Consider the following 24188-nt stretch of genomic DNA (forward strand, 5'->3'; position numbering starts at 1 on the left):
ATATCAGCCAAACCAAATGATACTGACACAATCAGTAAGATAGAAGATTAAAGTGTAAACGACATAAAAAACTGGATGTCGTGTAATTTTCTTTTACTTAATTCAGATAAAACTGAGGTTTTACTTGTTGGCTCTAAAGCTGTGAGGGACGAGTTCTCTAACCTGGTGCTAAACCTAAACACGTTCTCTGTTACTCCCAGCCCAGATGTAAAAAACTTGGGTGTCACAATAGATTCAGATCTTTCCTTTGATACACACATTAATAATATTACTAGAGTTGCTTTCTATCATTTGCGTAATATCTGTAAAATAAGAAATATACTATCTGTTAATGACGCTGAAAAACTGATCCATGCGTTTATAACTTCTCGGTTAGATTATTGTAATGCTCTTCTAACTGGATGCTCTGGTAGATCCATAAACAAACTCCAGTTAGTTCAAAATGCAGCAGCTCGAGTGCTAACTAGAACTAAAAAATTTGATCATATTACTCCTGTTCTATCATCTCTACACTGGCTGCCAGTTAAATTCTGCATTGATTACAAAATACTTTTACTAACCTATAAAGCGCTACATGGTCTGTACCACAGTATCTGAGTGAACTTATTAATCACTACAACCCAGCGCGGCCACTTCGTTCACAAGATGCAGGGTTACTTATAGTTCCTAAAATTAAAAAGACCACAGCTGGTGGAAGAGCATTTTCTTACAAAGCTCCACAACTTTGGAATAATCTTCCTGCCTCTGTTCGGGATTCGGACACAGTCTCAATGTTTAAGTCTAGACTGAAAACATATTTATTTTCTCAGGCTTTTGATTAATATAGACAAAGGCGCAGAGCTTGGGGGTTCTTGGTGATAGAAACTTGTGGTGATCAGGGATGTTGGGTTGCTGTCGTCCTGCCTCTCTTATCCGATCACTCAGGTTTGATGACGGTGGGGAGATGGGCGCTGATGTCCTGTGAAAGCCTTCATGACCTTGTTACCTGCTCGCTCTCCCTTTTAGTTATGCTGTAATAATTAGGGCTGCCGGAGTCTAAAACTCTCTGTAAAACTGTTTTACTCAACTAGCATTGTACATTATTAACTACATTCTCTGTTGTTTTACTCCAAAGGCATTCTGATGGAAACCTGTTTACCCGCCGAGGTTAAGGATTAAAGTCGAGACTGCCGTGACAACACTGCTGCTCCTGCCGGATGTGACGGGTCTGGAGTAATTGCACCAAGAATGACAAGAAATCACTACAGACTTTATTGAAGACTGGAGCGAAGAACAACTCAATTATTATTTATCTATTTATCTATTTATTACCAGTTATAACTTTTAGATCATTTAATTCTGTGTTTGTATGCTCTGTGTAAATCGTGTATTTATTTAAAGTTTCCTCCAGACCACCCAAGAAGGATGGGCCCTGCTGAGTCTGGTTCCTCTCAAGGTTTCTTCCTGTAATTTTCAGGGAGTTTTTCCTTGCCACAGTCGCCCTCGGCTTGCTCAACAGGGGTTTTTGTATCTGCTGGTCCTGGATTTTGTAAAGTTGCTTTGAGACAATGTCTATTGTAAAAAGCGCTATATAAATAAAGTTGACTTGACTTGACTACTGTACCATACTGTACCACACTGTACTGTACTACACTGTACTGTACCTCACTGTACCACACTGTACTGTACCATACTGTACTGTACCATACTGTACTGTAACATACTGTCTGGTGAAAAAGTGGCATCATGCTCCACATTTTCTTACAGAAGAAATCATCATCATCATCTTCATCCTCCTTTTTTATAATTTTCTTCTGGAATCCTTCATGTTGTAGATCCTCCGGGGCGACGTGTCCCTCTTCTGCTGACTGCATTATTACAGATCTAATAGATTGACAGACAGAGAGACAGACAGATAGATAAATAATTGGATGTACTTTATTTAACATTGAAGGGAAATTCAGGGAAATTCTTTTAGACAGTTTTAACTGGCCATTGTTATTGTAATAAACTGAAGCAACCATGTATTACGGTCCCCCGATTTAGAAGCAAACAAATTTCAACTGTAAACAAAGTTCAACTATAAACAAAGTTCAACTATAAACAAAGTTCAACTATAAACAAAGTTCAACTATAAACAAAGTTAAATTATAAACAAAGTTCACCTGTAAACAAAGTTAAAAATATGATGTTTATATAAAAATGTTAGATTTAATAATGAAGAAACTCAATCAGTTCCGCTCAATTGATTCATTTTGATGGATCGGTTCAAATGAATCGGTTCATCAGTGCTGAATCATGTGTGATGCTAACAGTTAGCACAGCAGCTAGCAGTTCGTGTGTTTAAATGAAACTGGAGTTAAAGCTCCTCAAATCCTCACAGTGATGTTTTATTATGAACTCTAGTTTTATTATTAATTAGAATGTAGTTATAATTAAATATAAGGGTTATAATTAAATACATATTTTACTTACAGATGAGGCTCTACAGTACAAACACAGCAGCTTCTTGTTCTTCTGATGTTTAATGGCGGTTGGCAGAACTTAAGACGCACCAGCGCCACCAACTGGACTGGAGTTTGATCTCGATGCTGGCTAAATATAGCTGATTCATGTTGATTTAAACTGGTAATGCTGGTTGAACAGCTAATCCATCAATATAACTATCAAAATTATTTATCATTTATTCATTTGACTGCATCCATTAAAAAGTAAATGAAGCAGTGGTCTCTGTTTAAAGGTCAATAAGTACTTCATGCTGAAGGAATATCTGGTCTGGGGGAAGCGTTATGAGTTAGAAGCTGCTGGAACATGGCTGACACAGATTCTATGAATGTTATTTCTGTAATGCACTTAGGTATTAGAAATAGAAGTAGCTTCGTCATCTCTGCCACCTCCAGTTCCTGCTTCTGTCTTTTCATCAGTGTCATGGCCTCCAAGCCTTACAACAAAGCAGCCCTCACTACTGTCAGGTAGACTCTTTTCCTCTCACTTTAGCACATACAAAAGCATCGTTCATCGTTGTCTATAGCTTATTATCAGTCAGGTTAGTTTCAGTAATGTTTAGTTAAGGAAAGACTCACCAACCTGTTTATTTTGAATCTAAAAACGGTCTAAGTTTATCTTTGTTGTTCTAAGAGTTAGTCAAGTTTTCTGTTGTGCATCTAACTAGGAGCTGCCTCGTCTACGGTTTATTATCAGTAGGGTTAGTGTCAATAAATAATGCTAATAAATCTATAAAAAAAGTGACACTAATACAAGCAAATCATTTACACTTAAAAACATGATAAAAAATTCTTTATTAAAAACAAGAAATACACTACACTTATTACCATTACAATCATATTAATTCATTATAAACCCACAACATTATTTAATGCAAAAAAAAAAAACAGAATGAAAAGATGTAAATATGCTTCTTGTGAAACGTGAAGAGTGTAGAACTACTTCAACTGAACGTCATGTTGTTGCCAGGAGACAGGAAGCTACCACAATAAAAAAAATTATGACGTTTCTGCTGTCCACCGCAGTCAGTGAGTTACCAAAAGACCTAGGTTTGACGTAGCCTAGTGGTTAAGGTACTGGACTAGTAATCAAAAGGTCACTGGTTCAAGCCCCAACACTGCCAGGTTGCCACTGTTTGGCCCTTGAGCAAGGCCCTTAACCCTCAATTGCTCAGACTGTATACTGTCCCAGTACTTTAAGTCACTTTTGACAAAAGCGTCCGCTAAATGCTGAAGCAGTGAGTGATCTTCCAAGAGTTCACCACAGTCAGTGCTATGACGACACCAATAAGGTGAGATGTTCCATCTTTGATACTGATCTGGAAACTATGACTTTAAAGCAATCCTCTGCTAAGAACATAACGGAAGAATGTAAGCAGATGTAGACGAAAACTCAACACTGATCCTAATCCTAAACCCAAACCCCTAACCTAAACCTAACCCTAAACCCAACCCCTAACCCTAAACCCAACCCCTAACCCTAAACCTAACCCTAAACCTAACTCCTAACCCTAAACCCGAAACCCAACCCCTAACCTAAACCTAACCCTAAACCCAAACCCCTAACCCTAAACCTAACCCTAAACCCAACCCCTAACCCTAAACCCAACCCCTAACCCTAAACCTAACCCTAAACCTAACTCCTAACCCTAAACCCGAAACCCAACCCCTAACCTAAACCTAACCCTAAACCAAAAACTCAACCCCTAAACCAAACTCCTAACCCTAAACCTAACCCTAAACACAACCCCTAAACCTAACTCCTAACCCTAAACCCAACCCCTAAACCTAACTCCTAACCCTAAACTCTAACCCTAGCAGGTAACAAGATAGTCAATACGAGACAACAAAGTGATCCATTTATTTATTTTCAGTAAGCGCTTCCTGCAGATCAGTATTACATCACATCCTCTCAATATTTACGCATTAAAACACCCTGGATACAGCAGTAATCCACCTGGGGGGTATTCCACACACACACTTAATGAAACACACACGACAGAGAGCTGGAGTGAAGATGTGTGAGTGAGCAGATGAACGCAGAACCTGTGGGTTCATTTATACTAAACAATAATCTCCCCACACTCTCAGCACTGATCCGATTTCTCTCCAGTGTGAACGCGCTGGTGTTTTTTTAGATGACTCTGTGTAATAAAACTCTTCCCACACTGTAAGCAATGATACGGCTTCTCTCCAGTGTGAATGCGCTGGTGGATTTTGAGATGAGCTTGTGTATTAAAACTCTTCCCACACTGTGAGCACTGATACGGTTTCTCTCCAGTGTGAACGCGCTGGTGTCTTCTGAGGTCACTCCGTATATTAAAGCTCTTCTCACAGTCAGAGCACTGATACGGTTTCTCTCCAGTGTGAATGCGCTGGTGTTTTTTGAGAGCACTATGATGAGTAAAACTCTTTTCACACTGTGAGCACTTGTATGGTTTCTCTCCAGTGTGAATGCGCTGGTGTATTTTGAGGTTACTCTGATTAGTAAAACACTTTTCACATTGTGAGCACTGATATGGTTTCTCTCCAGTGTGAACGCGCTGGTGTATTTTGAGTTTACTCTGTGTATTAAAACTGTATCCACACTGTGAGCACTGATACGGTTTCTCTCCAGTGTGAGTGAGCTGGTGGGATTTTAGATGACTGAAATGAGTAAAACTCTTCCCACACTGTGAGCACTGATACGGTTTCTCTCCACTGTGAATGCGCAGGTGTTTTTTGAGAGCACTATGATGAGTAAAACTCTTTTCACACTGTGAGCACTTGTATGGTTTCTCTCCAGTGTGAATGCGCTGGTGTATTTTGAGGTTACTCTGATTAGTAAAACACTTTTCACATTGTGAGCACTGATATGGTTTCTCTCCAGTGTGAACGCGCTGGTGTATTTTGAGTTTACTCTGTGTATTAAAACTGTATCCACACTGTGAGCACTGATACGGTTTCTCTCCAGTGTGAGTGAGCTGGTGGGATTTTAGATGACTGAAATGAGTAAAACTCTTCCCACACTGTGAGCACTGATACGGTTTCTCTCCACTGTGAATGCGCAGGTGTCTTTTGAGATGACTCTGTGTAATAAAACTCTTCCCACACTGTGAGCACTGATATGCATTCTCTCCAGTGTGAATGCGCTGGTGTATTTCAAGATGAATCTGTGTAATAAAACTCTTCCCACACTGTGAGCACTCAAACGGTTTCTCTTCAATGTGAATGAGCTGGTGTCTTTTAAGATGACTCAGTTGATTAAAACTCTTCCCACACTGTGAGCATTGACACAGTTTCTCTCCAGTGTGAATGCGCTGGTGTCTTCTGAGATTTCTCTGTTGAATAAAACTCTTACCACACTCTGAGCAATGATACGGTTTCTCTCCAGTGTGAATGCGCTGGTGTTCTTTGAGACTACCCACTGTATTAAAACTCTTTCCACACATTGAGCACTGATACGGTTTCTCTCCAGTGTGAATGCGCTGGTGTTTTTTGAGAGCACTCTGTTGATAAAAACTCTTTCCACAGTCTAGGCACTGATACGGTTTCTCCCCAGTGTGAATGCGCTGGTGTATTTTAAGATCACTCTGTTGATTAAAACTCTTCCCACACTCTAAGCACTGATATCGTTTCTCTCCAGTGTGAATGCGCTGGTGTCGTTTGAGTTCACTCTGTAACCTAAAGCTCTGTCCACAATCTGAGCAGACGTTTCCTTCTTCCTGTGTGGGACTGAGAGAGGTGTTAATGCTGACAGTACCAGAGGACGTTTGCTGATTACTGGAGCTTCTGGTGGGCGTCAGATCCTCATGTTCAGTCTTAATCTTCACCAGCGCATCATCATATTTATCATGGTTGTTCAGTTCTGAAGCAGAAAATAATCAAATACATTTATAACATTATAAATAATAAACTACATTTATAACATTATAAATAATAAAATACATTTATAACATTATAAAAAATAAACTACATTTATAACATTATAAATAATAAACTACATTTATAACATTATAAATAATAAAATACATTTATAACGTTATAAATAATAAACTACATTTATAACATTATAAACAATAAAATACATTTATAACATTATAAACAATAAAGTACATTTATAACGTTATAAATAATAAAATACATTTATAACATTATAAATAATAAAATACATTTATAACATTATAAATAATAAATACATTTATAACATTATAAACAATAAAGTACATTTATAACGTTATAAATAATAAAATACATTTATAACATTATAAATAATAAAATACATTTATAACATTATAAATAATAAAATACATTTATAACGTTATAAATAATAAACTACATTTATAACATTATAAACAATAAAGTACATTTATAACGTTATAAATAATAAAATACATTTATAACATTATAAATAATAAAATACATTTATAACATTATAAATAATAAAATACATTTATAACATTATAAATAATAAACTACATTTATAACATTATAAACAATAAAATACATTTATAACATTATAAATAATAAAGTACATTTATAACGTTATAAATAATAAAATACATTTATAACATTATAAATAATAAAATACATTTATAACATTATAAATAATAAATACATTTATAACATTATAAATAATAAATACATTTATAACATTATAAATAATAAAGTACATTTATAACATTATAAATAATAAAGTACATTTATAACGTTATAAATAATAAAGTACATTTATAACGTTATAAATAATAAACTACATTTATAACATTATAAATAATAAAATACATTTATAACATTATAAATAATAAAGTACATTTATAACGTTATAAATAATAAACTACATTTATAACGTTATAAATAATAAACTACATTTATAACATTATAAACAATAAAATACATTTATAACATTATAAATAATAAAATACATTTATAACACTATAAATAATAAACTACATTTATAACATTATAAATAATAAACTACATTTATAACATTATAAATAATAAAATACATTTATAACATTATAAATAATAAAATACATTTATACTTTTCTGGGTTGCAAGTACGCTGTGCGCGTTTGGCTGCCGCTTTGCTCTGGTTCTTTCTTTTCTTTTTGTTTTTTGTTTTAGTTGTTTTTATGTTTTAGGGTCTTTTAGGTGTTAGGTGTCTGGACACATAACGTTACTGGACTATCTGCCGTAAGTTTACACTGGAACATCTAAAACCCGGCTGGACCTGCTGCCGCTGCTGTTCGCCTGCTATCTGCTGTTTGCCGTGCTGTTACTCATATATGTACACTGATACCTGCCTAACACGAGCTTTCTCTTTCACTACCCGCCCGGTACAAACCAGCTTCATCCGAGTAAGTCTGTACTCTCTCGTCTGTGGTGTGTTTGTTCCTCCTTATGTCTTGATGAGTAAATAAAACTGCTTTATCACGACGTAGGCTAGCGGTTGTGACTAGTAGGCTAACGTGGTGTATTTACTTTATGTATTTACTTGGCTGTGTTTCTGTAGTATGTCATAATGAGTTTTATTAGCCAGCTCCCAGCAGCTGTTGTCGCTGAGGGTGTCCTGGTGTTAATCGGAATAGTTTTCTGTGTCATTCGGGGTCCCGAAGTGCTTCTGCAAATCACTATGGCAACCACATATACTGCCAGCGAACTTATACAGCTTAAGGACATGAACTACAGGCTTCCTCCTGCTGTGTTTCATACCTGTTTACACTTGGGAATAGCTCGTCGTCCACGCTACATTCACCGTGGCTCCCGCTCCACTCCATTCTGGAGCTATCAAGCGACAAAACCTGGATTTATCCCCTGCATCTGGAGCTTGAGCCGCCGCTGTTCCAAACCTCAACGCTCAGTGGATCATTCTCTACTGCTGCAAATTCTGAAGATTCCTGATTGGTCAGCCATGCATGGCCACGCCCTGTGTTCTACCGCTAAATTCGCTCTGCTTAATGTACGCTCCATTAACAACAAAGCGCCTATTATAGCTGACGTCATTTTGGACAATAACTTTGATTTTATTCTGCTGACTGAAACATGGCAGCAACCAGGTGAATACCTGGCACTGAATGAAGCCACCCCCCCTGGCTTTCAGTATATTGATAAGCCGCGCATAACTGGTCGCGGAGGTGGACTGGCAGTTCTTCATCGCTCTACCTACAGGGTCCATACAGTGTTTCTTCAGCCTACTACCTCTTTTGAATGTCTTGCTCTGAAAATAGCTGGGTCAAAGCCTTTATTGATATTGCTGGTTTATCGTCCGCCTAGATCAACTTCTGTACCTACTTTTTTATCGGAGCTGTCTGAATTGTTAGCTTCGCTCTGTCCGTTATTTCCATCAATGATACTGTTGGGTGATTTTAACATTCACATTGACTCAGGGAAATGTGTCCATGCCGCTGATTTTCTTAATGTGCTGCACTGTTTTGACCTCACTCAACATGTGGCTTCCCCCACTCACTCTCATGGTCATATCCTGGACCTGGTCTGTTCTACTCCCTCTGTCTCCCTTTCGAATTTGCATGTTACAGAGTTCCATGTTTCTGATCACGGAGCTGTGGCATTTGACCTATTGCTATCACTCCATTCTACAAGAAAGCATGCCCCTCGCACCATTGTTTTTAGGAATCATAGAAATGCCAGCCCCGCTGTTCTTATGAATACCCTTGATCAGTTCTCTATTCCCCTGACTTTGACATCTCCGGACGACCTTGTCATTCATTACAATAACATAGTTTCAGCTACACTTAATTTGCATGCTCCTCTTCAAAAACGTGTTGTGACCTTTCGCCACTCTGCCCCTTGGTTTACTCCAGAGCTCAGGTTAATGAAAGCACAAGGCCGCCAACTCGAGCGCCTCAGTAAAAAAACTAAACTGACAATTCATGCGGTTGCTTATAAGGATCATATCCTTGCATATAAAACTGCTCTAAATAAGATTGATTTTCATTCCGTTAACATCACTAACTGCCAGGGAAACCCTAGAGCTCTTTTCTCTACAGTAAATAAACTGCTGCGGCCTGCCAATAATTTCCCACTAACTCCCTCAACAGCTCTCTGTAGCGACTTTTTGTCCTTTTTTATTGGGAAGGTTAGTAACATCTACTCAGAGTTTCATTCTGCTACCTGCCCCCTGGATCGTACTGAGCCATGTCCTCCTGTTAACCACTGTTTGTCCTTCTTCCATCCTACTGATGTTAGCTCTGTAGCTAGGCTTATTAAGGGCTTCAGATCGACTACTTGTATTCTGGACCCCTTGTCAACCACCCTGGTTAAAGCATGTCTGCCATCGCTTTGTCCTCTTATCACTAAGATCATAAATGCTTCTCTCAGCTCTGGACTTGTTCCCACTAACTTAAAGCTTGCTAGCATTACTCCAGTGTTAAAGAAGCCGGGACTTGTGCCTGATGATTTCAACAACTATCGTCCCATATCTAACCTACCTTTCCTGAGTAAGCTACTTGAACGTGCAGTTTCATGTCAACTCAAGGAGCACCTGACTTCCCATAACCTCTTTGAGCCATTTCAGTCTGGTTTTAGAGCTAACCACAGCACTGAGTCTGCCCTTGTGAGGGTTATGAATGATTTACTCTTGGCAGCTGATTCTGGCCTAGTTAACATTCTGGTACTGCTTGATCTTACTGCAGCATTTGACACGGTTTGTCATGACATACTGCTACACAGGCTGGAGAGCTGGATAGGGATCACTGGCATGGCACTGGCGTGGTTTCGGTCATATCTTACTGACAGGCAGCAGTTTGTTTCTCTGGGCAATTTCAGGTCGGATACCGTACCTCTCTCTCATGGTGTCCCGCAGGGTTCTGTACTCGGCCCTCTTCTTTTCATAATTTACATGTTTACTCTGGGTGATATCATCCGACAACATGGTCTTCAGTTCCACTGTTATGCGGATGATACTCAAATCTACATATGCACTAAACCCTCTGATACGTTACCTCCTGATGCACTGATCAGCTGTTTAACTGATATAAGAAAATGGATGGCTAAGAACTTCCTGAAATTGAATAACAACAAATCTGAAGCCATTCTTATTGCATCACCTTCTACATTTAAGAAGATTGGCCAACCAACAATATCTATCCCAGGGTTCATTATGTCCTCTGTGGCCCAGGTCCGCAATCTTGGCGTTATACTGGACTCCACACTTACTTTGGAGGCTCATATAAACAACGTAACTAAAATAGCCTTTTTCCACCTAAAAAATATTGCCAGACTACGTCCTTCTCTTCCTAACTCTGTAGCTGAAACCCTCATACATGCTTTCATCACATCCAGGTTGGACTACTGTAACTCTGTATTAATTGGGCTTCCTTCCCGCAGTCTCAAGAAGTTACAGTATGTTCAGAATTCTGTAGCAAGAGTTCTCACACATACAAGCTCTTGGCAACACATCACTCCTATACTAAAAGACCTGCACTGGCTTCCAGTCCAATATCGCATAAACTACAAAATACTCCTCTTAGTATTCATTACATTACATTACATTACATTTACATTTAGCCGACGCCTTTGTCCAAAGCGACTTACAATAAATGGAGTACATCTCTAAAAACAGCATAAATAATATAAAAATAAGAAAAAAAAGAAATAAATAAACGAAATGATTTGCTAGATTACCAGGCCAGAAAAGTGGCATAGACAAAGAGGAAGAAGAACTAGAGGAGGAAGAGTGGAGGGGAGGGAATAAGAATGAGGTTAGAGGTGTTAGTGTGTTAGAGGTGTTAGGAGAGAAGGTGTTCCTTGAAGAGCTCGGTCTTCAGGAGTTTCTTTACCGTAGCGAGGGACGCCCCTGCTCTGGTAGTGGCTGGAAGCTTGTTCCACCATCGGGGGACTATGTATGAGAACAGCCTGGATTGCTTTGTGTGTCCCTGCATGGTCCCTGCATGGTCTGGCTCCTGACTATCTCTCTGTTCTGCTGACCAGATACTGTCCTTCACGCTCGCTCCGGTCTGCTGATGCCAGCTTGCTCTCTGTACCTCCTGTCAAGCTGCGCATGTACGGTGAAAGAGCGTTTAGTGTTGTTGGCCCAAAGTTATGGAACACCATCCCCCTTTATCTCCGCTCATGTTCCTCCTTGCCAATCTTTAAGAAGCAATTAAAAACTTATCTCTTCAGAACTGCTTTCCATAATTCTTAGTTTTATTGAATACTTGTTTTTAATTTGTTTTTATTCTCACTTATTTATATATATGCGCAGTAGTACTATTTACTTTCTTTGTTTTATTACTCGTTTTATACCTTTTCTGTTGTTTTCTTTTAATTTCTTTGATGTGTAAAGTGTCCTTGTGTATCCTGAAAGGCGCTTATAAATAAAATTCTATTATTATTATTATTATTATTATAAATAATAAAGATTGTTAGTAAATGTTAAACTGAGATCCGATGCTAAAGTTCTGTAACGTGATTCATCCTGCATTCATCATTTCCTGCTCACACTGATCTGCATGAGCACAATACAAGCTTTCACTGTATGATGCTTCATCACAGGTTCCTCTGATTCTATTTAATACAAATATCTTACTGAGTTCATCTTTATCTTCTTCCTTCTTCACAGGCTTCATCTGGAAACCTCCACACTGTTGATCCACTGGGGTGAGATGTTCCTCAGAGATGACCACAGGGATTATGGATCCTTCACCTGAAATTCCATCAATATGAGAAGAAGAAACTCAACAACTGGAGGAAACTGAAGGTTGTGGGTTTGATTTTCCAATCACAAATAATTTCTAGTTAGATTAAAACTTAAATCCAGACTGGAGTGTATCAACACAGGACAGTACGGTACAGTACAGGTTCTAATCCCACTATCCACATTCTCTTATTATTTCTACTGATTCATTATCATTATGCCTGGAGGCTCCTTGTGGAGCAAAGAGTCACAACCACACCCCTCCAGTGGACTCTGTTCTGTGGGTCCCTCCTCAGCTGGGTCCATGACAGGTCTCTTGCCTCGCCCTTGAATGATCTCCTCCACGTCTGTTTTGGCCTTCCCACTCTGCGTTTCCCCTGTTCCAGTCCAGGGCTTGTCTTGTGACGTTACCGGGCCGGTTTGTGTAGGGTATGGCCAATCCAACTCCACTTCCGTTTCTTCACATCCTGGCTGATGGAGTTCTGGCTGGTTCCTGCCCACAGGTCGGCTGTTGGAGATCTTTTCAGGCCACTTGATGCTGAGGATGTGGTGCAGGCATCTGTTACTGAAGGTCTGAAGCTTGTGGGTGATGGTGTTTGTCACTCGCCAAGTGACAAACGTACAGGAGGACCGCCTTCACATTGGTGTTGAGGATGTAGATCTTGCTGCGCAGGGACAGTGCCTCAGAGTTCCACATGTGAGCCTGACTTTGTTGACTCGGTTTCGAACGTCTTCATCTGCAACGCCGTGCTTGTTGACTACGCTCCCCATGTTTGTGAAGTGGTCAATGTCCAGGATGCTCTTTCCCTGCAGCTGGAGTGGGAGGTTCTGCTTGTTGTTGATCTTAATCACCTCATTCTTCCTGATGCTCATATTCAGGACAATCTTTTTTGTTTCTCCAGAAAGCCATGTGAGTTTGGCCTGTGCATGTTGTTGTTTGTGGGACAGAAGAGTGATGTGATCAGAAGAGTAAAGTCTAGGTCTTCGAGTTGCTTGGTAAAGGTCACCCGTACTGGTGCCATTGGTTGTTCTTATGATCCAGTCAGTGACCATCAGGAAGATTGTCGGCGAGAGATTGCAGCCATGCCTCACTCCAGTCTTCACTGGCAGGTGGAGTCCTTGTACACCTGCTGGATGATGCTCATGAACTTGGGTGGAATCCCGTAGCGTTGCATCCAGTAGTGCTGCATCAGCTTCCAGATGGTGTCCCTGTCCACGCTCTTTTTCTCAAAATCCATGAAGGTCATGTAGAGCAGTACTGTACTGTACACTGTACTATACCTCACTGTACTGTACCACACTGTACCATACTGTACTGTACCACACTGTAGCATCTGTGTCTGCTGGATTTGCCTTCAGAACCTCAGCAGGGATGCCATCGGAGCCTGCTGTCAGCTACTGGTGATGGTGGTAGTGGTTTACTGTACCACACTTTACCACACCACACTGTACTGTACCACACTGTACTGTACCACGCTGTACTGTACCACACTGTACTGTACCATACTGTACTGTACCACACTGTACTGTACCAAATTGTACTGTACCTCACTGTACTGTACCTCACTGTACTGTACTGTACCATACTGTACTGTACCATACTGTACTGTACTGTACCACACTGTACTGTACCACACTGTACTGTACTGTACCACACTGTACTGTACCATACTGTACTGTACTGTACCACACTGTACTGTACCATACTGTACTGTACCAAATTGTACTGTACCTCACTGTACTGTACCTCACTGTACTGTACTGTACCATACTGTACTGTACCTCACTGTACTGTACCACACTGTACTGTACCATACTGTGCTGTACCTCACTGTACTGTACCACACTGTACTGTACCATACTGTACTGTACCACGCTGTACTGTACCACGCTGTACTGTACCATACTGTACTGTACTGTACCACACTGTACTGTACCATACTGTACTGTACCACACTGTACTGTACCTCACTGTACTGTACCTCACTGTACTGTACCACACTGTACTGTACCATACTGTACTGTACCATACTGTACTGTACCACACTGTACTGTACCTCACTGTACTGTACCTCACTGTACTGTACCACACTGTACTGTACCATACTGTACTGTACTGTACCACACTGTACTGTACCATACTGTACTGTACCTCACTGTACTGTACCACACTGTACTGTACCATACTGTACTGTACCTCACTGTACTGTACCACACTGTACTGTACCATACTGTACTGTACCACGCTGTACTGTACCACGCTGTACTGTACCTCGCTGTACTGTACCACGCTGTACTGTACCACGCTGTACTGTACCTCACTGTACTGTAACACGCTGTACTGTACCACGCTGTACTGTACCACGCTGTACTGTACCTCACTGTACTGTACCACGCTGTACTGTACCACGCTGTACTGTACCACGCTGTACTGTACCACACTGTACTGTACCACGCTGTACTGTACCATACTGTAAGGCAAGGCAAGGCAAGGCAAGTTTATTTGTATAGCATCTTTCATACACAGTGGCAATTCAAAGTGCTTTACATAAAGAAAAAATAAAAGCATTAAAACATTCCTGAGATCTAGAACCTCAGAAAGACTTCTTGCAAACATTTAGTTACAAATAAGAGATAAAAATTAAGAGCATTAAAAAATTAAAACAATTTATGAAATATGAAATTAAAACAAGAGCGATAAGGAATTAAGAACATTAAAACTAAAGGAAATTATAGTAAAATATACCCTACAGTTTAGAGAATGTAAAATTAAAACAAGAGAGATGAAAAACTAAAAGAAATATGGTAAAATTTGGGTAATAGTAAAAATTTCAAGCTCAATCACATGCACAAGAAAAAAGAAAAGTTTTTAACCTGGATTTAAAGATTTCTACACTGTACTGTACCTCACTTTACTGCACCACACTGTACTGTACCATACTGTACTGTACCTCACTGTACTGTACCATACTGTACCGTACCATACTGTACCATACTGTACTGTACCACGCTGTACTGTACCATACTGTACTGTACCACACTGTACTGTACCATACTGTACTGTACCTCACTGTACTGCACCATACTGTACTGTACCATACTGTACTGTACCATACTGTACTGTACCACACTGTACTGTACCACACTGTACTGTACCATACTGTACTGTACCACACTGTACTGTACCACACTGTACTGTACCAAACTGTACTGTACCACACTGTACTGTACCATACTGTACTGTACCAAACTGTACTGTACCATACTGTACTGTACCACACTGTACTGTACCACACTGTACTGTACCAAACTGTACTGTACCACACTGTACTGTACCATACTGTACTGTACCACACTGTACTGTACCACACTGTACTGTACCAAACTGTACTGTACCATACTGTACTGTACCAAACTGTACTGTACCATACTGTACTGTACCATACTGTACTGTACCACACTGTACTGTACCATACTGTACCTCACTGTACTGTACTTCCTTGTACTGTACCTCACTGTACTGTACCATACTGTACCCACACAAACTCAAACTCAAACTCAAAAGAAGCTTTATTGGCATGACAAATAAGGACATTCGTATTGCCAAAGCAAGTTACAGAGAAATAATAAAAATAACAATAAGAACAAAAATATACAGAACAGTTACATGTGCAAAACAATTATAAAATAGAATAAAATATCAACAAAAACAGTGCAAAATAATAACAATAAAAAATTTTAATATTTACATTAATGAGGTAGTAAAAAAATGATCAGTTTGTTCGTGTGTGTGTGTGTGTGTGTGTGTGTGTGTGTGTGTATGAGACATGGTCACCCACTGTCCCTCACCTGGTGGCAGGTGTAAGTATAGAGTGCTGCTAGTGTGCAGCTCTCTCTGTGCTCCCCCAGTAGGTGGGGCAGTTTGTCGGGGTCTGGGAGGGAGGTGAAGTTGGGGATGACGTTATTAAATTTAGGGAAGAATTGGGAGCGGACGTGGTGGTACTTGGTACACCGGGTGAGGAAGTGCAGCTCCGTCTCTACTGTACTGAGAGTGCAGTGCTGGCACAACCTCTCCTCCCGGGGCAGCCAGGACCGGGTGTGTCGCCCCGTCTCCACGGCCAGGTCGTGTGTGCTCAGTCTGTACCTCGTCAGGGTGTTTCTTAATTTAGGGTCGGATACTGTGCTCAGATAATCTGCTGCACTGTAGTGTCTGTTTAGGGCCAAATAACAACAAATAATAACAAATAATAACAAATAATAAATAACTGCATTTTACTTTGAGATTTAGTTTCAGTTTCCCAATAATTCAGATATTTAGTTCTGAGTTTGTGTGTAATTTGGTTTATTCTAACTGGGTTTGCAGATTTCTCCTGTTCCTGAGTCTTTATTTTGTTAGTGTGTGTTAGTGGTGTGTCGGCGTGTGTTAGTAATGTGTTTGTGTGTGTTATTAGAGTGTCTGTGTGTATTAGTGGTGTATGGGTGTGTGTTATTAGTGTGTCGGTGTGTGTTAGTGGTGTATCTGTGTGTGTTAGTGGTGTATCTGTATGTGTTATTAGTGTGTCGGTGTGTGTTAGTGGTGTATCTGTGTGTGTTAGTGGTGTATCTGTGTGTGTTATTAGTGTGTCGGTGTGTGTTAGTGGTGTATCTGTGTGTGTTAGTGGTGTATGGGTGTGTGTTATTAGTGTGTCGGTGTGTGTTAGTGGTGTATGGGTGTGTGTTAGTGGTGTATCTGTGTGTGTTAGTGGTGTATCTGTGTGTTAGTGGTGTGTCGGTGTGTGTTAGTGGTGTATCTGTGTGTGTTAGTGGTGTATCTGTGTGTGTTATTAGTGTGTCGGTGTGTGTTAGTGGTGTATCTGTGTGTGTTAGTGGTGTATGGGTGTGTGTTATTAGTGTGTCGGTGTGTGTTAGTGGTGTATGGGTGTGTGTTAGTGGTGTATCTGTGTGTGTTAGTGGTGTATCTGTGTGTGTTAGTGGTGTATCTGTATGTGTTATTAGTGTGTCGGTGTGTGTTAGTGGTGTATCTGTGTGTGTTAGTGGTGTATCTGTATGTGTTATTAGTGTGTCGGTGTGTGTTAGTGGTGTATCTGTGTGTGTTAGTGGTGTATGGGTGTGTGTTAGTGGTGTATCTGTATGTGTTATTAGTGTGTCGGTGTGTGTTAGTGGTGTATCTGTGTGTGTTATTAGTGTGTCGGTGTGTGTTAGTGGTGTATCTGTGTGTGTTATTAGTGTGTCGGTGTGTGTTAGTGGTGTATCTGTGTGTGTTATTAGTGTGTCGGTGTGTGTTAGTGGTGTATCTGTGTGTGTTAGTGGTGTATGGGTGTGTGTTAGTGGTGTATCTGTATGTGTTATTAGTGTGTCGGTGTGTGTTAGTGGTGTATCTGTGTGTGTTATTAGTGTGTCGGTGTGTGTTAGTGGTGTATCTGTGTGTGTTAGTGGTGTATGGGTGTGTGTTAGTGGTGTATCTGTATGTGTTATTAGTGTGTCGGTGTGTGTTAGTGCTGTATCTGTGTGTGTTAGTTGTGTATCTGTGTGAGTTATTAGTGTGTCGGTGTGTGTTAGTGGTGTATCTGTGTGTGTTATTAGTGTGTCGGTGTGTGTTAGTGGTGTATCTGTGTGTGTTATTAGTGTGTCGGTGTGTGTTAGTGGTGTATCTGTGTGTGTTATTAGGGTGTCTGTGTGTGTTAGTGGTGTATATGTGTGTGTTATTAGGGTGTCTGTGTGTGTCAGTGGTGTATCTGTGTGTGTTAGTGGTGTATGGGTGTGTGTTAGTGGTGTATCTGTGTGTGTTATTAGTGTGTCGGTGTGTGTTAGTGGTGTATCTGTGTGTATTAGTGGTGTATGGGTGTGTGTTAGTGGTGTATCTGTGTGTGTTATTAGTGTGTCGGTGTGTGTTAGTGGTGTATCTGTGTGTGTTATTAGTGTGTCGGTGTGTGTTAGTGGTGTATCTGTGTGTGTTATTAGTGTGTCGGTGTGTGTTAGTGGTGTATCTGTGTGTGTTATTAGTGTGTCGGTGTGTGTTAGTGGTGTATCTGTGTGTATTAGTGGTGTATGGGTGTGTGTTAGTGGTGTATCTGTGTGTGTTATTAGTGTGTCGGTGTGTGTTAGTGGTGTATCTGTGTGTATTAGTGGTGTATGGGTGTGTGTTAGTGGTGTATCTGTGTGTGTTATTAGGGTGTCTGTGTGTGTCAGTGGTGTATCTGTGTGTGTTATTAGTGTGTCGGTGTGTGTTAGTGGTGTGTTGGTGTGTGTTAGTGGTGTATCTGTGTGTGTTATTAGTGTGTCGGTGTGTGTTAGTGGTGTATCTGTGTGTGTTATTAGTGTGTCGGTGTGTGTTAGTGGTGTATCTGTGTGTATTAGTGGTGTATGGGTGTGTGTTAGTGGTGTATCTGTGTGTGTTATTAGGGTGTCTGTGTGTGTCAGTGGTGTATCTGTGTGTGTTATTAGTGTGTCGGTGTGTGTTAGTGGTGTGTTGGTGTGTGTTAGTGGTGTATCTGTGTGTGTTATTAGTGTGTCGGTGTGTGTTAGTGGTGTATCTGTGTGTGTTATTAGTGTGTCGGTGTGTGTTAGTGGTGTATGGGTACAGTGACTCAGGACCAGTTGGATGAGGGGACTGGTATGTTTGCTCAGCTCTTGGTGTTTCAGGGCTTTATAATGATAAGTTTGGGGGTTGCTCTCATTTAGATGGTTCCAGAAGTTGATGCTCTTCTCTGTATGTTGATAATTAGAGGAAATCGGCCTAATTCTGCCCTGCACGCATTGTTCGTGGTGTGTCTGTGTGTGTTAGTGGTGTGTGGGTGTAGTGACTCAGGACCAGTTGGATGAGGGGACTGGTATGTTTGCTCAGCTCTTGGTGTTTCAGGGCTTTATAATGATAAGTTTGGGGGTCGCTCTCATTTAGATGGTTCCAGAAGTTGATGCTCTTCTCTGTATGTTGATAATTAGAGGAAATCGGCCTAATTCTGCCCTGCACGCATTGTTCGTGGTGTGTCTGTGTGTGTTAGTGGTGTGTGTGTTAGTGGTGTGTTAGTGTGTGTTGGTTGTGTGTGTTAGTGGTGTGTTGGTGGTGTGTTGGTGTGTGTTAGTGGTGTGTTGGTGTGTGTGTTCGTGGTGTGTCTGTGCACCTTCAGGATGCTTTTACAGAACTCTGTGTGCAGGGTCTCTATTGGATGTTTGTCCCAATTATGGAATTGATGGTGTGTAAGCGAACCCCAAACTTCACTGCCATATAGAGCAATCGGTTCAATTATTGATTCAAAAATTTTAAGCCAGATTCGAATCGGATTTTCCACGAATGTTTGACGTTTTATGGCGTAGACGCCCTGCGAGCTTTTTCTCTCAGTTCATTTACTGCCGGGTTAAAGTTTCCTGTGGAACTGATGTACAGTCCGATGGCCTGGGCCCGATGTTCAACTGATGTTCAGTCACACTGTACTGTACCACACTGTACTGTACTTCCTTGTACTGTACCTCACTCTACTGTACCATACTGTACTGCACCACACTGTACTGTACCAAACTGTACTGCACCACACTGTACTGTACTTCCTTGTACTGTACCTCACTCTACTGTACCATACTGTACTGCACCACACTGTACTGTACCAAACTGTACTGCACCACACTGTACTGTACCACACTGTACTGTACTGTACCACACTGTACTGTACTTCCTTGTACTGTACCTCACTGTACTGTACCATACTGTACTGTACCAAACTGTACTGCACCATACTGTACTGTACCACACTGTACTGTACTTCCTTGTACTGTACCTCACTGTACTGTACCATACTGTACTGTACCAAACTGTACTGCACCATACTGTACTGTACCACACTGTACTGTACTTCCTTGTACTGTACCAAACTGTACTGCACCATACTGTACTGTACCAAACTGTACTGCACCATACTGTACTGTACCTTACTGTACTGTACCACACTGTACTGTACCACACTGTACCGTACTATACTGTACCGCACTGTACTGTACCACACTGTACTGTACCACACTGTACTGTACCACAGTGTACTGTACCATAGTGTACTGTACCACACTGTACCACACTGTACTGTACCATACTGTACTGTACCACACTGTACCACACTGTACTGTACCATACTGTACTGTACCACACTGTACTGTACCACACTGTACTGTACCACACTGTACCACACTGTACTGTACCACACTGTACTGTACCACACTGTACTGTACCACACTGTACCACACTGTACTGTACCACACTGTACCACACTGTACTGTACCACACTGTACTGTACCATACTGTACTGTACCATACTGTACTGTACCATACTGTACTGTACCACACTGTACCACACTGTACTGTACCACACTGTACCACACTGTACTGTACCATACTGTACTGTACCATACTGTACTGTACCATACTGTACTGTACCATACTGTACTGTACCTCACTGTACTGTACCACACTGTACTGTACCACACTGTACCACACTGTACTGTACCACACTGTACTGTACCACACTGTACTGTGCCACACTGTACTGTACCATACTGTACTGTACCACACTGTACTGTACCACACTGTACCACACTGTACTGTACCACACTGTACTATACCATACTGTACTGTACCACACTGTACTGTACCACACTGTACTGTGCCACACTGTACTGTACCATACTGTACTGTACCACACTGTACCACACTGTACTGTACCACACTGTACTGTACCATACTGTACTGTACCATACTGTACTGTACCTCACTGTACTGTACCATACTGTACTGTACCATACTGTACTGTACCTCACTGTACTGTACCACACTGTACTGTACCATACTGTACCTCACTGTACTGTACCTCACTGTACTGTACCATACTGTACTGTACCTCACTGTACTGTACCTCACTGTACTGTACCACACTGTACTGTACCATACTGTACTGTACCACACTGTACTGTACCTCACTGTACTGTACCATACTGTACTGTACCAAACTGTACTGTACCACACTGTACTGTACCATACTGTACTGTACCTCACTGTACTGTACCTCACTGTACTGTACCACACTGTACTGTACCATACTGTACTGTACCTCACTGTACTGTAACTCACTGTACTGTACCATACTGTACTGTACCTCACTGTACTGTACCTCACTGTACTGTACCACACTGTACTGTACCATACTGTACTGTACCACACTGTACTGTACCTCACTGTACTGTACCATACTGTACTGTACCAAACTGTACCACACTGTACTGTACCTCACTGTACTGTACCTCACTGTACTGTACCACACTGTACTGTACCATACTGTACTGTATCATACTGTACCTCACTGTACTGTACCACACTGTACTGTACCACACTGTACTGTACCATACTGTACTGTACCATACTGTACCATACTGTACTGTACTGTACCATACTGTACTGTACCATACTGTACCATACTGTACTGTACTGTACCTCACTGTACTGTACCACACTGTACTGTACCATACTGTACTGTACCACACTGTACTGTACCATACTGTACTGTACCGCACAGACTAGTGGAAACATGGCATATTGTTTCATATTTACTTACAGAAGTAACTTTCATCTTCCTCTTCTTTTATTTGTATCTGGAATCCTTCATGTTGTAGATCCACAGGGGCGACGTGATCCTCTTCTGCTGACTGCATTATTACAGATCTAATAGATAGATAGACAGATTAATAGATAGACAGACAGACAGACAGACAGATAGAAGACAGATTGAAGACCGCACAGGGGTTATTTACCATCAAATCACCGTGATTTTCTAATATTTTTAACGATCTAAAAGATACAAAGTGTGTCACATAGTCTTATTAAACTGTCCCCTAGAATACCATGTTTACTGTAGTAAAATAGTGCTGTACTAATATTTCTACTATAAAACTATAAAACCTGTAAACAAAGCTACAGGAACTCGGTGTATTTGTATAAAACATTAAAAACTGTAAACTAAGCTGAAAATGTAACGCGTTTATATAAAAATGTTACATTTAATAATGAAGGATCGACTGATTCATCGGTTCAAATGAATCGGTTCATCAGTACTGAATCATGTGTGATGCTAACAGTTAGCGGAGCAGCTAATAGTTTGTGTGTTTAAATGAAACTGGAGTTAAAGCTCCTCAAATCCTCACAGTGATGTTTTATTATGAACTCTAGTTTTATTATTAATTAGAATGTGGTTATAATTAAATATAAGGATTATAATTAAATACATATTTTACTTACAGATGAGGCTCTACAGTACAAACACAGCAGCTTCTTGTTCTTCTGATGAGGTTTAATGGCCGTTGGCAGAACAACTTAAGACGCACCAGCGTCACCAACTGGACTGGAGTTGAACAGCAGCTCAGCAGTAATAAACCTCCATTATCTCCGTATCTCTCAGGTAGCTTTAGAGTGGACTACAGTCAGTCCTAGACGTTCTTCCAAGCAGTTTCTCTAATGTCATGTTTAGTTCTCCAACACGCTTCTCTAACTCTGTTCTTTCTTTCTGATAACTTTTACAATCTGTTAATCTGAGTTTGACTGTTTCCTGTGTATTACAGTGTTACAGAGTCCAGTGGGGTAGATCAGATTCCTTTATTGATCCCCATGAGGGGAATTCGAGTAATACAGCAGCTCCAGTACCGTGTAAGTACAGTAAATAGAGTAAATAAAAATAAAAAATAAGGAAATTATAAAAAACCATGTCCACTCACTGTCCACTCTATTAGACACTCCTACCTAGTCAATCCACCTTGTAGATGTAAAGTCAGAGACGATCGCTCATCTATTGCTGCTGTTTGAGTCGGTCATCTTCTAGACCTTCGTCAGTGGTCACAGGACGCTGCCCACGGGGCGCTGTTGGCTGGATGTTTTTGGTTGGTGGACGATTCAGTCCATCAGTGACAGTGAGGTGTTTAAAAACTCCAGCAGCACTGCTGTGTCTGATCCACTCATACCAGCACAACACACACTAACACACAGGGCCGGAGTGGGCCCCTTTTTCAGCCCAGGAGTTTTATGCCCAAACCCGGCCCACTTTTTCCATGGAGGAGGAATTTGAATAAATAAAACAGCAGCTAGCTCTTACAATGCCTTTTTATTGGATATAAGTTCAGGTATATGTTGGTTAGTTAACAGAAAACACTTCACTTAAACATGTTTAATTCAAATTTAAATCACATAAAGATTTAAAAGGTAAAAAAAAAAAATTGATAAAGATGAAAACGTATTTACATTTGTACAGGAGCAATAAGTTGAAATAAAAATAATTTGAAATTAAAATTGCATTTGTCTTCCCAACAGAGAGGTGCTCTATTGTCAGGTTTACACTAAACTCTTAAGTAGCTTCACTACACGCATATTTAGTAGGTTACCTACAGCATCAAAAGCCTCCTAAGCAGTGCACTGGTTTCTGTAACTTAATTATTAATAACGGTGTCATTGTCTATAGACATGAGAATTTCCTTCTCTGTGTACATTAACATGAAGGCCTCCAAGAGTTCCTGTTTACCTATTTCATTTGGGCTGATTTTAATGCATTTTCAGCATTCTGAATATCTGGGTACTGGGTATCATTTAGAATCCATCACATCTGTTAGTTTTTTAATTTTTAATTTAATTTTTTTAATTTAAGTTAATTTTTACTCTCTCTACCTGTCTCTGTAGTCCTGGCCTCTCCATGCCTACTCAGTTCACCAGCAGGATCAGACTGGCTTATCTGCTGCTCTGAAACGAAAAAAAACTATTTTGCTGAATAACATAACATGCTTGAAGTTTTTTTTAGCCTATATTATAATGGTGTAAAATTGATCGTGATTTAGGCTATTTCTCTCCATTTGTTAAAATAAATTCGGACATCTTTCTGAATGTTTGAATAATTTAACACATATCATGTATATTCTCTACGTTATATTTTACATTACAAATAACTATCTTAGTTTAAATAACTTTGTTAGACTATCCTCTACCTGTCCCTTCAGTAGTCAGTAGCTTATCATCAGAAGGTTATCATCAGTACAGTAGCGTCGGAACAAAA

The 24188-nt window shown here is 40.3% G+C and overlaps 1 protein-coding gene across 1 annotated transcript; it reads right to left on the reverse strand.

Annotated features, from left to right (window-relative positions):
• Positions 1-4194: 4194 nt before the first annotated feature.
• Positions 4195-22407, reverse strand: LOC134303382 (zinc finger protein 420-like). The gene is made up of 5 exons (XM_062988781.1): positions 22394-22407; positions 21714-21820; positions 12013-12129; positions 5891-6330; positions 4195-5764 (listed from the first exon to the last, which is right to left on the reverse strand). Exons 2-5 carry the CDS (start codon positions 21808-21810, stop codon positions 4571-4573), a joined length of 1848 nt encoding a protein of 615 aa, XP_062844851.1. The 5' UTR covers positions 21811-21820; positions 22394-22407; the 3' UTR covers positions 4195-4570.
• Positions 22408-24188: the final 1781 nt, after the last annotated feature.

Source organism: Trichomycterus rosablanca, chromosome 2 (assembly GCF_030014385.1).
Source record: "Trichomycterus rosablanca isolate fTriRos1 chromosome 2, fTriRos1.hap1, whole genome shotgun sequence".
NCBI classification, from domain to species: Eukaryota; Metazoa; Chordata; class Actinopteri; order Siluriformes; family Trichomycteridae; genus Trichomycterus; species Trichomycterus rosablanca.

Excerpts from the sequence above, each read along its gene's own strand:
- LOC134303382 (XM_062988781.1), bottom strand. The coding sequence starts at position 21,810 with ATGCAGTCAGCAGAAGAGGATCACGTCGCCCCTGTGGATCTACAACAT. Across the intron at positions 12,130-21,713 it reads GGAAGATGAAAGTTACTTCT|GTGAAGGATCCATAATCCCT; the intron begins GTAAGTAAATAT and ends ATGGAATTTCAG. Across the intron at positions 5,765-5,890 it reads GTGGAAAGAGTTTTAATACA|AAACTGTGTCAATGCTCACA; the intron begins GTGGGTAGTCTC and ends CACACTGGAGAG.